General features: G+C 38.2%; 3 protein-coding genes and 1 long non-coding RNA gene across 7 annotated transcripts in view; 3 read left to right on the top strand and 1 right to left on the bottom strand.

The window, feature by feature from the left end:
* Nucleotides 1-10,446, top strand: part of LOC129747675 (uncharacterized) — a 51,266-nt gene extending 40,820 nt beyond the window's left edge. The window contains exons 2-7 of the mRNA XM_055741983.1: nt 2,241-2,305; nt 2,368-3,849; nt 3,907-4,047; nt 4,112-4,248; nt 4,313-4,452; nt 5,082-10,446. Of these exons, the coding sequence (XP_055597958.1) occupies nt 2,241-2,305; nt 2,368-3,849; nt 3,907-4,047; nt 4,112-4,248; nt 4,313-4,452; nt 5,082-6,808 (3,692 nt within the window). The 3' untranslated portion in view covers nt 6,809-10,446. The remainder of the gene's footprint in view (nt 1-2,240; nt 2,306-2,367; nt 3,850-3,906; nt 4,048-4,111; nt 4,249-4,312; nt 4,453-5,081) is intronic.
* LOC129747679 (UDP-glucosyltransferase 2-like) overlaps nt 1-16,361 on the bottom strand; it is an 80,849-nt gene that overhangs the window by 61,198 nt on the left and 3,290 nt on the right. The gene's annotated exons all lie outside the window — the stretch shown is intronic.
* The window catches only part of LOC129747677 (sterol carrier protein 2), a 33,842-nt gene continuing 28,690 nt past the window's right edge, over nt 11,210-16,361 (top strand). Inside the window, exons 1-2 of one of the 4 annotated variants that reach the window (XM_055741988.1) lie at nt 11,210-11,433; nt 11,583-11,759. In XM_055741988.1, coding sequence (XP_055597963.1) covers nt 11,715-11,759 — 45 coding nt within the window. In that variant the 5' untranslated portion in view covers nt 11,210-11,433; nt 11,583-11,714. Of the gene's footprint in view, nt 11,760-16,361 lie in introns of all 4 variants that reach the window. The other 3 variants (XM_055741987.1, XM_055741986.1, XM_055741985.1) reach the window with 3 other exon arrangements.
* Nucleotides 14,300-14,921, top strand: LOC129747680 (uncharacterized). The gene is made up of 3 exons (XR_008737554.1): nt 14,300-14,434; nt 14,486-14,709; nt 14,782-14,921. It is a non-coding gene; the product is annotated as an uncharacterized LOC129747680 (long non-coding RNA).

The following is a 16,361-nucleotide window of genomic DNA, read 5'->3' as shown; positions in this document are numbered from 1 at the left end:
GCCAGAAGATCGGAAACCGATACCGAACCGTAGCTACCGAAACCACAGCTACAGGAGGCCACCACTGGACCCTAATGGAAACTGATATTGGAGAATAACCCCAAAAACCCCTTCCTTTTCCCTTGTTTAAATTTTTTTTTTTTTTCTAACTGTTGAGTCGCCGCGACTATTACGGCCCCCTTTCCTACTAACCTAGTGAAACGAACACACTCGGCACATTGAAACTTTGTAAAAGTAAAAGGCCTTTAATAAACTAGTTTTAATAATAATATTATAGAACTGTATGTGTCCCGAATACTTTGCAATGAATTCATGGAATTTCGGAAACACGATTGTGCGGTTACCGCCGCATCGATCAATATCTTTCCCAACAATTCGGATTCCTATTTGTGCTAATCTTTGGATCAATAACAGCCGAAACGGTAGACAGGCAGACTCTGCTAATAGAGATTCAACAGGGCTCGAACGGAAAGCGCCAGATGACAACCTAACTACTTCGGTGAAAGCATCTCGTCCATGAGATTCATGTTGCAGCTAATGATTCCAACTCCGTACATTAGTTTGGACGTTACCAATACGTCGCCAACCTAAAGAAGGATTTTGCAGTGACTTCTTTTGAGCTTACTTCGAGTACTTACGAGTATTTTTAAATCTTACGCGACTGGAGTAACTTTGCTAGACCGTTGAAAAGTGTTGACGGAACTGCATTTTTGAGTCTAGGAGCACCCCCAAGATTCTCATTTTTCTCACTTGGGGTATGGGCTCTCTATTTAGTTTGATGGATCTGCCTCGCTTGCGGTGCTTTATTTCACATACATGCATTAACTTGGCCTTAGGAACCGAAATCGTGAAACCTACAGTTTTTGTTCATTTGATGACAGCATTGACAGCTGCTCTCAGCTGTTGGCGAATCATCGTCCTGTTTTCTCCCTTGGCAATTGTTACGATATCTTTGTATGGGCGTAGTAAAACACTATTATATGTACAGTTTAAAATTCTTCTTGTATACTAAAATTCTAAGGACTAAAATAAACGTGTTAACAACTCGATATCGCAATATAAAAGTGTAAAGATGGAATGACACTTATGTTGAGCTTCCGCCCATTATCGTTGGAGCCGCGACGTCTATCAGGCTGACGGCAGTCAGCGGATGAGTTGGTTGATGACGATGATGACGGGGGGTCCCAACAGCAATCAAAAGAACATCGTCAGCATAAAGAAGGACTTCAACGTAAGATAACTACACAGAATATTAAGCAAACGGCCTTTAACATTCCATTGTCTTAAGTGGCTTGTGATATAGTTCAGTTGGCAAGTCTGTTGTCTCCTGAGCCGATGTCCGCGAGTTCGAGCTCAAGAGTATACATCGAACACAGTTGTACCGGGTAGTTTTTCAATAACGATTCGCCAACTGCAACGTTGATAAAGTCGCGAATGCCATAAAGATGGTAAAACGACTATAATCGAAGCAAAAAAAAAATTCCATTGTCTTAAGGTATTCAGAATGTGAACCCTATTTGTCGTGTCAAACGCTTAAGAAATATATAGAGAGATTAGTTCTAAGTGTTCCGATTCGTTTATCTTGATTTGGGTCTCGAGTTGTGCAAGATGCGTGTCAAGTCCATGACCCGCGCGAAAAGCATGTTGGCGGTGGTCTAGTCGGTGTGTGTCTTCTAGTACAGTGATAAGGCGTCGATTGACCATGCGCTCAAACATCTTCCCCATGCAGCTTAAAAGAGTTATGGGTCTGTAACCTGAGCTGCGATTACCGTCAGGCTTCGGAATTGGGATGATGATGCCTTGGCGCCAAGATGGTGGGAATTCTCCGGATGTCCAAATCCGGTTCTAGAGCTGCAGGAGTGCGAGTTTGGCTGATTCTGACAACTTTTGTAGCAGAGGATAACCGACGTTGTCCTGGCCAGTAGAACTACCTCCACGTCGTTCTAATGCCCATAATAGCTCACGCAAAGAGAAGTCTTTTTTGTAGTTTTCCTCCAGAAACGGCTGGTCAGTTGTCGTAAACGTTTGATTTTGAAGCCTTTTTGGACAGCTAGATTTTGAGAACCGTTTCTCATACTCATCTGCTAAAATATTATTTATGGAAACACTAACTTACATAGGTATTTGAAAAATACATGTGTCATCAGGTTTTTTGAAGTCGCTGTAGCCTATTAAGCATACAAGTTTCATTGAGGTAATTCAACAGACCACTAAATTCCATATTTTTCTTTTATTCTCAGATGTATCCCGGAGTCACAAGAAGAAAAAAAGCAAAGACAAAGATAGAGATAGAGATCGTGAGAAGGTAAACGAAATGAATAAAGCTAATTTCTAGTTCAAATTTCTTTAATCGCATATTTGTTTCAGGAGCACAAGAAACGACAGCATTCGGGAGAGCAATCGGTTAATACAAGTACCACGAGTCACCCATCCAGTAGTTCTTCTAGCTGTACCCCCAGTAGCAATCCAAAGGAAAGGGCGTCCACAAGCAACAACAGCAGCAATAGTTCCTTGATCCAAAACAAGGAAAATCAACATCATGCTCTGGTGGTTGCCCAACCCAAGACAGAAAAATCCGATCGAATATGTATCCCGACCTATCCCACTCAGTTGAAGCAGGAAATAGCAATCGAAACGGATCAGCAAACAGCTCCAACTATTGGCCAACCACCCGTCGCCGTATTGCACAGCTCGGAAAAAGTCGGACCAGTTCAAAAAGTTATAACGGAGGCTACTGCAGCAATCTCTGTAAAGTCTGGTGAAACACCCATATCTTCTGTTAATTTGCTGTTAAATCTAGAACGTAGCAACACCGATGAAAATTCCGTCAAAAAGTCAGATGTATTCATCAAGAAAGAATACAAACCTTTAAGGCCGGACAAATCTCGAGACGACGTTACGAGGGCGCTGAATTTTGGTACCGACAGCAATGGACCAATTCATGCCAAGTCCAGCGAAGTTTATTTGACCAACAGTACAACCAATTTGACTAGTAGTAAGCATACCGATATTGAAATCAAAACAGAAACATCAAAAAATATTGACGATAAATCGATTATTGTAAAAATGGAGATCTCAAACGATGCAGTTAGCTCTTTAATGACGCCGGAAAAATTAATCAATGGTGGTTCGACGCCGGTAAAAATGATGGTAGCACCTCAAGCGACTGTGCCATTGATGCAAATCAAACAAGAAACGTCGAAAGACCGAAGTTCCAATGAGCAGCATCATGGACACGGAAACAACGGGCACAAATCTTCATCCCACAGCAGCTCTAGTACTAGTAGTAGTAGCAGCAGCAGCAAACTGACTTCGGTTCACAAAAGCAGTAGCAGTAACAGCAGTACTCGAGAACGCGAATGCTCTCGATGTTACAAGCGTTCCAAGATCAAACGGGCAAACATTGGCATCCAATGCAAAAGGGACAAAATTGAATCACCGATGAGCAGTGTGATCCCTACGGAACCGAGCACACAGATAGGGATAGTCAATCGAGAGGCAAACTGTCATCGAAAGGGTCTTGAAAATCTCAAGTACGGCAGATTCATGCGAATAGAAGTGCATCCCAATGGTGGAGCTTCAGTGGTTCACATGTATCAGGATGAGATCAATGTGCTTTCGGAGAGCGAAATGGAGGAGCTGGTCGATGAGTTCTTCCAAGTTTGCTTCGCCGAAGACGAGGACGGTTTCTCGGATCATGTGATGGGAATTGTACATAATGCAGCTAACTATCTACCGGATCTACTGGAGCACATGGCCGAGAACTACTCCAGCTTAACGGTCAAGGCGGGGGTCCTCGGAAGAAATTCGGACATCGAAACATGCACTATTAGTCAGTACAATGAACAGGTAGAGGTTTGTCGCTGAAAAGGCGAGGACAATGTTCTAAATTGCTCTCCATTCCAGGTTGTCAAAAACTATTCCCATGGCACCTTTCGGTATGGGCCGTTACATCAGATAAGTTTGGTGGGAAAGGTACACGAAGAAGTGGGTGGCTACTTCCCGGATCTGCTCAAACGTCTCGAAGATAACCCCTTCCTCAATAAGGTAAAAAAGCGGAATTTTCAATAATATCAAAGGTTTTATTTACATTTTGTCGTGTTAACTATAGTCAATGCCCTGGGGATCGCTGTCAGTGGTACAAATGGATCCAAGGTTGTCCAACGATGGGCCCATTTTGTGGATCCGACCCGGTGAACAGCTGGTGCCCACGGCTGAAATCAACAAAACGCCAATGAAGAGGCAGAGGTAATAACTTGTTTGTGAAAAAGGATAAATTGGATGGTTTAATGTTTTCTTTGGTTCATTTTAGAACTCGCATCAATGAGCTGAGGAATCTGCAATATCTTCCTCGTTTATCGGAGGCTCGTGAAACGATGATTGACGATCGTACCAAAGCGCACGCAGATCACGTCGGACACGGCCACGACCGGATGACAACTGCGGCTGTTGGTGAGTTAACCACACTTGTTGTTAATAAAACTGTTAGTGCTAACATGATTTTACTACTAAATTCCAATAAGTGATTTGCGCATTTGAATGAAAGCATACCACTTTTGAATAAGAAGGGATTTTTTTTTACTTTACAAATGGTTTTATTAAGTCATTTTACTTATAAAGTTTTCATGTGCTACGAGTATCTCTCCTAACTTTGAGTTAGTAAGTGGGGGCCGTAATCGTCGCGGCGGCTGAACTGTTGATTTGATCTAATTATAGAGAAGGTATAATAGGAAGAGAAGAAGTATTCAGAATGTCGAAAAAGCCTATCCCATGCAGGAAAGTTGAGCCTATACTTCAGTTGAAGTTTATTAGAATCGAACTGCGTTTATTGAGCTATGTATTAGACTTATGGTAGTAAAGATAGATACTCCTAAGACAAAATTTCTGTTTTGGAACCGCGAAATTCACTTTTACCATGTTGAAGTAGGTATTACGTTATGTTAGATGCTCCATATATTTCGAAGAAATCGGTTGAAGTCAGATTATGTTTTCCTGGAATTCTACGTTTATATTAAGATCTTCACTGATAAGTATCAAAAAATAAGGATCATTTAATGAGTACATAAATTCATTTTTTCCAGGTGTTCTGAAAGCGGTCCGCTGTGGTATTGAGGATGAGATCAATCGTATTACCAAGGATGTGGTGGCATTCGATGCGCACTGTTTTCCTCATTTGGTCGAAAAGCTACAACTGGATCTGCACGAACCGCCGATATCGCAGTGCGTGCAGTGGGTGGAGGATGCTAAACTAAACCAGCTTCGCCGCGAAGGTATCAAGTACGCTCGGATATCGTTGTACGATAACGACATTTACTTCTTACCAAGGAATATAATCCACCAGTTCAGGACGGTGACAGCCGTGACCAGTATTGCGTGGCATCTGCGTCTGAAACAGTACTACTCGGAGGGGGATGTCGTTCACGACATCGCCAATGGGTACGAGGTTGATATGCCACACTACAAAGAAAAGCAAACGATCCTGCCTCATCCCATATCGTTGGAAGAGAAAAAGGCTACACCGGTCAAGCGAGCGCATGATGGTAAACCAAAGAAGGTCGAGAAAAAGGAACCTACTGTAGCAGTTCCGCCTCCAATAGTGCCACCTACTTTGGTAGAAAAAGAAAGTGAAAAGGAGGTTCCTGTCTCGGAGGATGAAGAGAAGAAAATTAAAATAGCCAAAATAGATATGAGGGCTTTAGTGCGGGATGACGATCCAGTTAAAAGCGAAAAGAAGAGCAGTTCAAGTCACAAGCAATCCTCTTCTTCATCAAGTCACAAACATCACAGCAGTAGTGGTAGCAGCAGCAGTAAAAAGGATAAACATCGTTCCAATGGCTCAAGAGATAAAGATAAAGACAGAAATAAGCATCGAGAGAAGGATCGTGATAGGGATCGCGATAGGAATCGGGATCGTGATCGCGACCGCGAAAAGGATCGTCACCGGCATCACAAGCATCATTCCTCATCGAGCAGTAAATCTTCAAGTTCTTCGTCAGGGAAGCACGAAGAACGGCATCGAAAATTGTCACACTCTTCGTCGTCTTCCGATAGACATCCACAAAGCGCGAGTAGCAGCCGGCGAGAGTCGACTTCCAGTGTGACGAAAGAAAGAGAAACCCCTGCTATTGGATTGATTCCGGTTGTGCCACCGGCAGTTGCGGCGGAGATTGAAATCGAAAACGTCCTGAGAAGTGCCAGCAGTGGCGTGATTGTTGATGGCCAAGCCATCGTGGAAGTTCCCGCAATAACAGCAACCACTCTGGCTCATAATAATGACGATAGCAATTACGAGTCTGTGATACATTGCAACGATGAAGCCAAGCTTACTATAGCAATGGAAACAACTATCTCGGCCGAAGGCGAAGAAATTGAAGAGGAAATTATAACAACGACCATTGTAGACGATGATCAACACTTGAATGCGATTGATTCGGTTTTGGTTACAGAGCCACCACCTCCTCCACCACCGGTAACATTTGACCTTGTAGCACCTCCTTTACCACCAACTCTACCTTGCGTACCACCACCGGAACCAGTTGAGGCAACATCAATTGAAAATATCAGCATCAGCAGCAACGTCGATCAGCTCCCGTCAACACCAAAGGTGAAAAAAAGTATTCAACAACTACCTTCACATCATAGCAGTTCCAGCAGTAGTAACCACCAAATGAAACATTACCACTCCCCCGGTGTTGGATCAACGCAGAAAGTTTCCAGCACGCCCTCAAAATCATCATCCAGTGATCTTTTAAGTTCAATTATGGCAAGTATGGAGAGCACACCAAATCGTAATGCCAACAATCTTTAAGTTTTTTTTCTATTTCACAACTGCGTTTGCCGCAACAAAGTCCGAAACACGCATTGCGTGTACAATTTTAATCTTGTCTTTCCCCCCTGTCCCAAAGATTTGTTTTATTTTCTGCACATTATAGAAGTTCGTGTACGAATTGGTTTTTGTACTTCATACTTCTAAAGTTTTATCTATTTTGCCAACTTCGGTATTAGTTGGAAAGGAAGTTGATGCCCTCTTAAAATGAGCTCAAATAATTTTGAGATTATTGCTCTTTCTTTTCATCCATGCTCACAGTGCACTTCAAAATTGTGAGACAACTACCCTTTAATTTTTACTCCCTACAAAACAAAGCAAGGAAAACAAAAATTACACTGCCATTTCTCTTTCATACAAGCTAAAAGTTGGAACGTAACGTTGATACTACTTTGTATGTGTGTGCTCTCACATCTTAAATTACGATCTCCTAATATGTGTTTTAATTTTTAGAAGCGGAACACCTAAACGAAATGAAATAACCTAATGTTTAAATTCAGATGGAAGTTTGAAATACAACTTTCAGCAGTTAACTAGAGCGAAAAGATAGTAAGAAGTTCATTATTGATGTGTAGAATTATGCGCTAAACTGTTGAATGGCAAATGTTTTCTTGAATAATTGACACACACAAATTCACATAAATTTTTTAAAACAGCTACATATATTACACTTGAAACAAAAATCAGTTCACTCACATCAACCAACACACCACACGAAACTGAAACCCTATATCTATATTCAAAGCAACAAAAAGAGACCACCCTATCAACTACATTGTGCTTGTTGTGAGGGTGGGAGAGAACAACAAAAATAATAATATTTAAGATGTCAGAAAATTAATTGATAGCGATTAAGATAACAAAGTAACATTAAAACCAATATATACTTACCTATTGTAAAGATCAGAGGAGCAGAATATTAAACATACAAAAGAAGTATAAAAAACGGTAACACCTACACCATACAAACACACTGTTGTTCTTGAGAGCGAATGCGTTTAAGGTAGCAAAAAGGTAGAAGTTCACTGCAGAAATGTTTCGCGAATTGAATAAAAAAGGTTCGGTTTGCATTTGCCAAAACAAAACACATTTTAAGAAATGCAAAAATGAAAACAAATGAATGTAAGTTTTGTTTTTCTTGTTAAACTGATGATCTGTTAGGAGATGGTTTGGTCCTTCGAACCGGATTCGTGAGTGAATGAAAAATAACTACTAACAACAACAACAACAACAACAGTAGAAGTGCAAATTTAGGTAGTACGTGAATGTGACTAAAGCGGTTTTTTTTCGTCAAGTAGTTGCAGATAGTAATTATTAACAAGCAAACATATAGCGATTATCATTAACCTATGTAGGTAGTAGTTGACCCTTCTGCTCCCTGTTTAAACGAACCTTCTCTAGCTGTAATAATGAGTTTAAATTATTACCATTTAATGCAAACGAAGCTAACTTATTGAGTCACACGGCGCTGGATTCCGGTCTAGGTAAGCACCAGATCCGCTGCTTGCCATGTTTCCTTCCACTCCCTGTTTGTTGAAACGCTGTGCTGATTATTCAACATTTACTAAGAACTCGTGCAAAACCACACATAATTTTGTAAATGCCGAACTGCAGGAAAAATGTTTCTCGGTAAACCTGGCATCCATCTGTATAGTTTTAGTAGTTTAACTTTTTTTTTAATATGTGCAAAGGCCGCCAACAATATGTACGTGAGAAGGAAAATCCACACGCAGCCCCATACACATAATATATGAACAAATCGGTATCAAATTTTGAATACGGCGAATGCGCCAAGACCTTTGTTTTGAGAAAAACGCATTCCAAGTTTCAGAAAATAAAATCAATTTCCTATTTAGCTGCGTACAATCATTTTCCTAAAGAAGTCGCTAAAATGCTTTCAAATTGGTTTAATTTCAAGACCCGATCGATAAATATAGCTTTTCCGTACTAATTACCACAAAAAATTAATAAATGTAACTGTGGGCCCTTTTACCACAGACTGGTGCTCTCATTTTGTTCATTCGCCAAATTGGAGTGCCCTTTTGAATTGCAGAATGACTATTCGCCTTTTGGATCACTCATTAAAGAAGCAATATTCAAGCAAATTTCGGCTTAAAGCTTAGTTCTTTTAGAAATGGGACACTTTCATTTGCTAATAGCTCGTTAACTAGTTATTGGATATTAAAAATTTTGACAGCATTTTGTTGCCTGTAAAAAGTACTATTCGACCTATTTTTTTCAAAATTTAAAATTTACTCGTTTTTGAGATATGTACGATGCAAGAGAAAAAGAAAAAAATAATTTTGCACAGTTTCCTTTAAAATTCGTCATTATCAAATTGATAGCTGACAAAACCGTTGATTATTCAAAGAATTACTGAGTTTTTGTGGTGGATAAGTATGCAAACACTGTCAATAATGTCCACAAAGTTCAAATCAAGTATTGGAGTGAAGCACATGATCGGCAACAACGGTTAAGGGTCATCAAGGAAGTCAAGTCTCATACCAGCCTTTTTAATTTTCAATAAACGAAAAACTAAGGGTAGATCGCTGAAATGTCCAAAACCATTTTCTCCGATAAGCTGAAAGTGTTGCCTAGTGATGACTCATTGAAACCCAACCTCAAACAACCATTTTTTGATAGTTCCAAAGCTCTTAAGCTGTTAAACCGGTACAAAAAAAAAAACGTTAAAAAATGTGATCAAAAATAATCAAATTTGTTCATTTCGAAACAACTGTATATTCACTGAAATGCTTCCAGTTTCTTTTAAAAGAGAAGTATTGAACCGAAAAGTATCAGAAATTGAAGAAGGAAGGTGAAGCCACCTAAAATATAGATTTTACGAAGTATAAGTTGAAGAAACTGATCAATACCATGACTGAGAAAAGTGTGCGCCGGCCAATGGGAGATACCAAAAATAAAGTAGAAATTTCCTTAACAAAAAACAGTAAATATTTTTTTTCAAATTTTTTCATGAAAGATCATAACATTACCTTCATTTTCTTCATAGAAACTATTTCGTTCAAACGAATAGTTTTTGAGATACAGGCATTCGTAACTGTCCCATTTCTAAAAGAACTAAGCTTTAAAAGCGGGTCCAAATGATCACGTTAACACATTAGCACATTCAACGATCTTATAAATACTGATTTGTGCATCTCCTCGTCATGGAAATTTTTTTTTCGAAAACTTCAATGCCCTTTTTCCATCTCGAAATAACTATTGGCCCTTTTGTTCGCGACGAAATTTTGAGAGGAAATGGGCGAATGAACTGTGGGATTACACACTCATAAAAAAAGCTATTCGCCTTATTTAAAAAATTAAATTTAACTTCACTAAAATAAGAAAAATTGAAAGGAGATCATATTTTCGGATGTAAAATGAATAGTTTAACACATTTATGTGATTATCTGGATTTGTTTACAGTTGGCGCATTCGCCGTATTCAAAATTCGATACCGAAATATTTTGTATAGATTAGCTTAACCCCCCTTCACATTACGCGCGTCGTCTGTAAATTTTATTAAACATGATGATGAAGAATTTATCTCTATCCAATTGATTACATATGTATATTTTAAGAGAGAAAACAATAAATGAATACTGTTTACGGTATTGCTATGGTGTAAAAATATTGTGTTTTGTTAAAAAGGAAATATTGAAAAATTAGGCAACATTGGTAAATTTGTTTTGTATTTGTTTTTCTGTTCCCTAAGTATGTGTTTGTGTGATTCTTGTACAACCTTTTTATGCGACCCAAATTGAGCGGCTTTCCAGTGAAATCCATGCAGCTTAATCCAAAACCTGAATTAAAAATATTTTTTGATGTCTCAAAAAGAATAAGTTCCAGGGACAATGTTGCTTACCATGGTTACCTCTGCAGAGGATACAAATCTTGCACAATGCTACTCCAGGATTTTGTTTAAAATTGTAGATTTTCTTGTAGAAAAAGTTTAATAAATAATTATAGGTAGATATTGCTATCCTAAAGCTTTTCTAGTGAAAATCTCAGTTTTTTTAAATTTTGTTTCATTCGACGTAATGAAAGCTCACGCGAGATTTAAACGATTACAAATTACTTTTAGGGTTTCTTGAGTCTTAAGAAAACAAACTCAGAACAGCTAATAAAATTTGACTTTTAAAAACTTCTACTGTAACAGATGTCAGAAATTGTGGAAATATATTCGTTTAATTTTAAATCCATAGATACCTAGTTATCAAAAGCATGGTTCCAACTTAACTGACGATTCAAATAACGCGTAACAAACTCACTGGGATGTGTTCTGCGATGTTTTTTTTACACATTTTCCTTCCGTGCATGTTGACATTTCATCGCCAGCTCAGTTTTCATGTTTTGTTTTGTTCGCCCATTCGTCGCTGGACCATCGTCTGATTCGGTCGCCGTGTCGTGGTGTTGGAGTCATTTTTCGATTCGTTACTATACTTTTTTTTTGTTCCTGAGCCTTTCCGAAACGCTCTGTGCTGTCTGCGTAGTGTAGTGAAGTGAATCGCGTCTCAAACTCGGGTCAAGACTCAGATCGCTGAATGCCACCAGCCACTTTGGAAGTAAATCTGTCGCAATTCAGGTCGGGTCGTACGTGTACTTCGGTTAGTGCATACGAGTGAGTACTCGGTACTGTAGTGTATGGATTAATTGCTGATGTTGTGTAATTATTTTTAAAATCGTATTAACTGAATACAGTATATTGTGTTCACGATCATTTTTACTGATTGTGGTTTATTGTTTTTCTAATAAGTTTTACAAAAATAACTACTAAAAAGTGCTAATCTAGTGGATTCCGATAACGGAACTGCGCCCCCGGCCCCTTCACTGATTGTGCAACCAAGAAAGAACTGGAAGCGAAGCAGCAAACAACACCATCAACAAAATGGGTATACCGAAAGTGTTCGTCGTCGGAGTCGGAATGACCAAGGTAAATGACCCAACTATGAACGGTGAAGTACCATACCTCCTTTAATAAGGATAGATAATATTAAACTAGCAAAACATAAACTAAATGCAATATTATCGTATTGATTTCAAATTTGCGTCAAAACTATGTAGCAATTTTCAAAACCTAAATAATTGGCACTTTGAGGAAACTATTCCTGCATGTAAAGCTTATCGATTTCAGTAGACAATATCAGCAGCATTTAGATCCAAATGCAATCAAAGTTGATTTTGAAGAAATTATTAACCTTCCAAAGTCGTTCGGGTCAATATGACCCGAAGCGCACATTCAAATCATCATAACTCTTCGAGAAAAAATCACAAAAATTTGATTTTAAGAACCTCCCTGGGGAATCACAAAATACACAATCTGTAGTACCAGGCAACTTCCTGTGACCACCGGAAGTGCTCCTTCAAAAAATCCGTAATTTGGCTGTTCGGGTCTATATGACCCGAGAGTTTGTATAAGTTCTCCTGGCCGCAAATATTGACCGTTTTGGTGAATTTTAATTCGTTGTATAGATAATTTATTCTAGTTTCTTAATATCGAAAAAATAACTCAAAATATTCTACGAGATCACCAGTAGCTGATTCCGAATGAAAAAAGTCCCGAAAAAGACCTCAATGGCCACTGAATCCTCCTGCACTGCGTTAACACTTTCATGCTCTTCTCCGTTTGACAAATCCGTTGAGGCGCGGCCGGAATGATATCTTGAGGATGACGTGGAATACACCTCGAAGCTGGGCCGATCTGTTTTATTTAGTTCAATCCAGGTCAACTCCACCTCGCTACGAGGTAAGTTTTACCTTATTTGGATTTACCTTTTTTTCTAGGTGAATTACACTTTTTTAACCAGTTCAATTCAGGTGAAATTCACCTCGCTACGAAGTACGATTTACCTTTTTTGGATTCACCTTTTTTCTCGGTGAATTATACCTTTTTTCCAACTTCGATTCAGGTAAATTTTACCTCGCTGTGAGGTGAGTTACACCTCGAAGAGATACCCGTGTTTTTTTTTAAACTCAAAATTAAGTAGTTTTGGTTCAAAACAGCACTTCGGTGGCATCCCTCAACTTTGAGTTTGACTGAGCAATAGCAAAACTAAGTTCTGATAGGCATACTCAATACTAAGTTCGGCAGCCGAACTCGAATTTATCCTTTTTTTTTTCGAGGGTAGCTGATTTTCAGGGAATTAAAGGATGATTAAAATTTGTTGTACCTGGATGTTGCGGTTCCGGTACATTGCATTGCAATTACAGAGCGGTGGAAAGTTTTGACATTCCCGGTCAAAGAAAACTTCCGGATGTTACTTCCCACGGGAAGTAAACAACATCCGGAAGTTTCCGGACATTATAAGCCGCTCACCATATGATGACAATGACGGACAGAATTTTACGCTGACACGGTGAACATGCATTTCATTATGAAGTTCCTTCATAGTCTTCCGGTAATTGTTCCGGAACGACATAATTTTGCGACGTGTTCGTTGGTTGCTGTTCCGGTTCGGACTGAACTCGCTAAGTGTTTTCAGTCCAACAAAAAGAGTTCAATTTTTAGTTCATAAGGTCGAACTGAGCTTTGATCCCTCGTCGAAGGAAAAAAAGGGATCAATTTTGAGTTCGCAGTTCGAACTCCGTTTTGATCCATCGCAAGGAGGAAAAAGGGGTACTTAACTTTAAGTTCGTAGAATCGAACTATGTTTTGAACCTCCATCATACTTAATTTTTAGCTAAAAAAAAGAGCGTGTAGAAGTTACCTTTTTGGCTTTCACGAGCGTTCACATTGCTATCTCGGTAAATTTTACCTTTTTATTATTGTCCGTGAATGGACCGATTCTCTAAATTCAAATTTTAGTTTTTTTTTTCGTTAACTCTATTATTATTTTCGTAGAATATAGTCGGTTCCTCAAAAATCTCAGTTGTTCAGTTGTTTTTTCGAATTTACTGAAAGCTGTCAGATTTCAACCAGTTTGGCCCACATTTTCAGCAGGTTGGTGTACAAAGCTCGCACCCCTCACGTAGCCGCGGGAGAAACAAATGCTTTAGCTCTCTTTTTGTCGCTCACCAAATCTACCACCCAACCAGCGTTGCCAACCTTCCAGATTTTTCTGGAATCCAGAAATACAGACCTCATGTTGTCTGGTCCAGACTTTTCATAGATTATCCAGATTTGTCCAGAAATTTCAATAAGCTCAACGTTTTTATAAAAAAATACTATTGAAATTCCATACCTCAACACTCAATTTACTGTGAATCAGAATGTTATTTTGACAGCTGAATGGGTCTAAGCTTTCGATCACATAGACTCAGACATTGATTATTTTCATGTAAGGAGTATTGATCCCTACACTGCAAAAAAACTACACTTAAAACTTATGTTTTGCCCACACATACATTCTGACACATAAGTTTTATGTGGAAAAAATATATTGGAGTGACTAAACTGAAATGAGCGTGTTCAAAATTCATCGAATTCGCTGTCGATGATTTTTATCTGTTTTGTTTTAAAAATGGCGCGCGCGAACTTTGTTTTCAGTCGATTGGATTCGAAACCGAAAAAGAAATTGAGACCCTTAAACCTTAATTCCTGATCACAGAATGTTTTCGGAGTAAGATGATCGTTTTCACCGGACAATTCTGGAGTTTCTGCAGTTGGAGGTAAGCGAAAAAAGTGTTACTATCAGCAATTATGAATGTGTTTTTTTTCAGGGTTTCGAGCGAAAGTGGTCAACGAGAACTGTGTCCAAAACTGTTGACTTTCTGGATCCCGGGGACCGGTCGGGATTCAAGACCATTCACCATCCATGAGGTGCAATATCCGGGTCGATCCAAACATGGAGGAATCATGGGCAGCCATCCAAATTCGACTACCATCGGTGATATTAGTCCGACGTTGCATTGATTGCGGATGTTATCCTCTCAAAAAATTATACGTAAGTATGCGAAAAAAGTTCTGGCGGTTTTGATAAACCGTTTTATTTACAATTTGTTTTACATTTTTCCAGGATGTATGCAGAACAAACAGATTTGGCCAAGGACCGTTGAGTCGACTCATAAATTGTGGGATGGAAATCCGATGAATCGATGGATTCTTGGCTTCGAGAAAGTTTGCGTTCACTTTGATTAGGGAAACTAAACCCAATGAAGTCAGATGTAAAATAAGTTCAAAATTTGAAATAAAGTTGGACAAGTTGCAGTGCATTTAACATTTTGCTTTTCATAACAATAAATAAAAGAGAAAATAAACCAACAGGAAAAACGCTCATTAAATTGATTTGGTTTAAAGATAGCTTTTATATGCTAAATTTAATGATGTTTATTTTTCCCACATATGCTGTTCATGTGTCATCACATATAACGTTTCTATGTTTTTGACTATATGCGGGGACACATACTTTTCATGTGAGAACCAAATTGCAAAAATCTATATAGGCTCACACATAGCCTCAATGTGTCGAATTTTATCAGTGTAGACTACAATATTTCGATCTGGCGACCAAAAAAAAAAGGTCGTCAACTATAAAATTAGCCATACAGACTTTTCCAGAAACTTTTTTAAAAATCTTCCAGACATTTCTGAAAAACGGTTGGCATCCCTGCACCCAACCCAGCAGCAGAAGGTATTGCCATCTCGCCGCGTGGTTTGTTGATTGATTGTACTGATGCTGATACAAAATCTATGATTCAAGTAACAAATATTCTGAAATTTGAATCAGAAACTTTAATCAGAAATCGGAATCTGAAATCTGAAATATTAAATCTGAATCTGAATCTGAAATCTAAATCTGAAATCTTTTTTTTTTTTTCTTTTTTTTTTCTTTTTTTATTGGCTTTACTGCCGTTCTAAGCAAGATTGTCCCATGTGGAAAAACGTGCAAACGAGAAAAACGTGATTCAGCTATATTTCCAATTTTTCTCAAAAACTAAAAATTCATCGACAGTTTTTTCGTAGTGAACAGTTCAAGTTAATCATTTCACAATGTTTTCTACCAAAAAAACTACATTTCCTACAGAATTTGTCAGTGTAGTTGAACGTTGAACATGAAGTTATTATTTAAGCTTCAAAAATTAAATTTTGATAACTGGAGGATTTTACTTAATTAAAGGTTTTATGTCTGGCTTATATAACTGGCACTTTTAAAATAATTATAAATATATTATTCTTTTTATAAATTAAATTAAACCATCGAACATTGAATAAATTCTGTTCAAAATTCATTTTTTATTCAGTAAACGGTAATTCACATTTTAAATCGTGATTAAATATTTTTCGTTCAAATTAAAAAATTACAGCGGAATTTCTCACTAAACTTCCAGTTGAAAATGAGGAAAAGAATTCCAAATTTAGATGAATAAAAATTAACAATTATTATCATTTTCCTAACATCTATTCATGGTAAGTTTTGTACAAGATTGGACATTTATTTTAGAATTCAGATTTTTCCAAATTTTAAATTAGCTAAGAAGTTTTTTTGAAACTAATTTATTTCTTACTTTCTTGACTTATCTAAAATTTGAAACATTCATTGTAATATGTTTCCAAAATTTTGTTTATCAGTCATTTTTTTAGTTTGTGTGATGAACA

Source organism: Uranotaenia lowii, chromosome 2, assembly GCF_029784155.1.
Source record: "Uranotaenia lowii strain MFRU-FL chromosome 2, ASM2978415v1, whole genome shotgun sequence".
NCBI classification, from domain to species: Eukaryota; Metazoa; Arthropoda; class Insecta; order Diptera; family Culicidae; genus Uranotaenia; species Uranotaenia lowii.
This window is presented reverse-complemented; position numbering and strand designations above follow the sequence as displayed.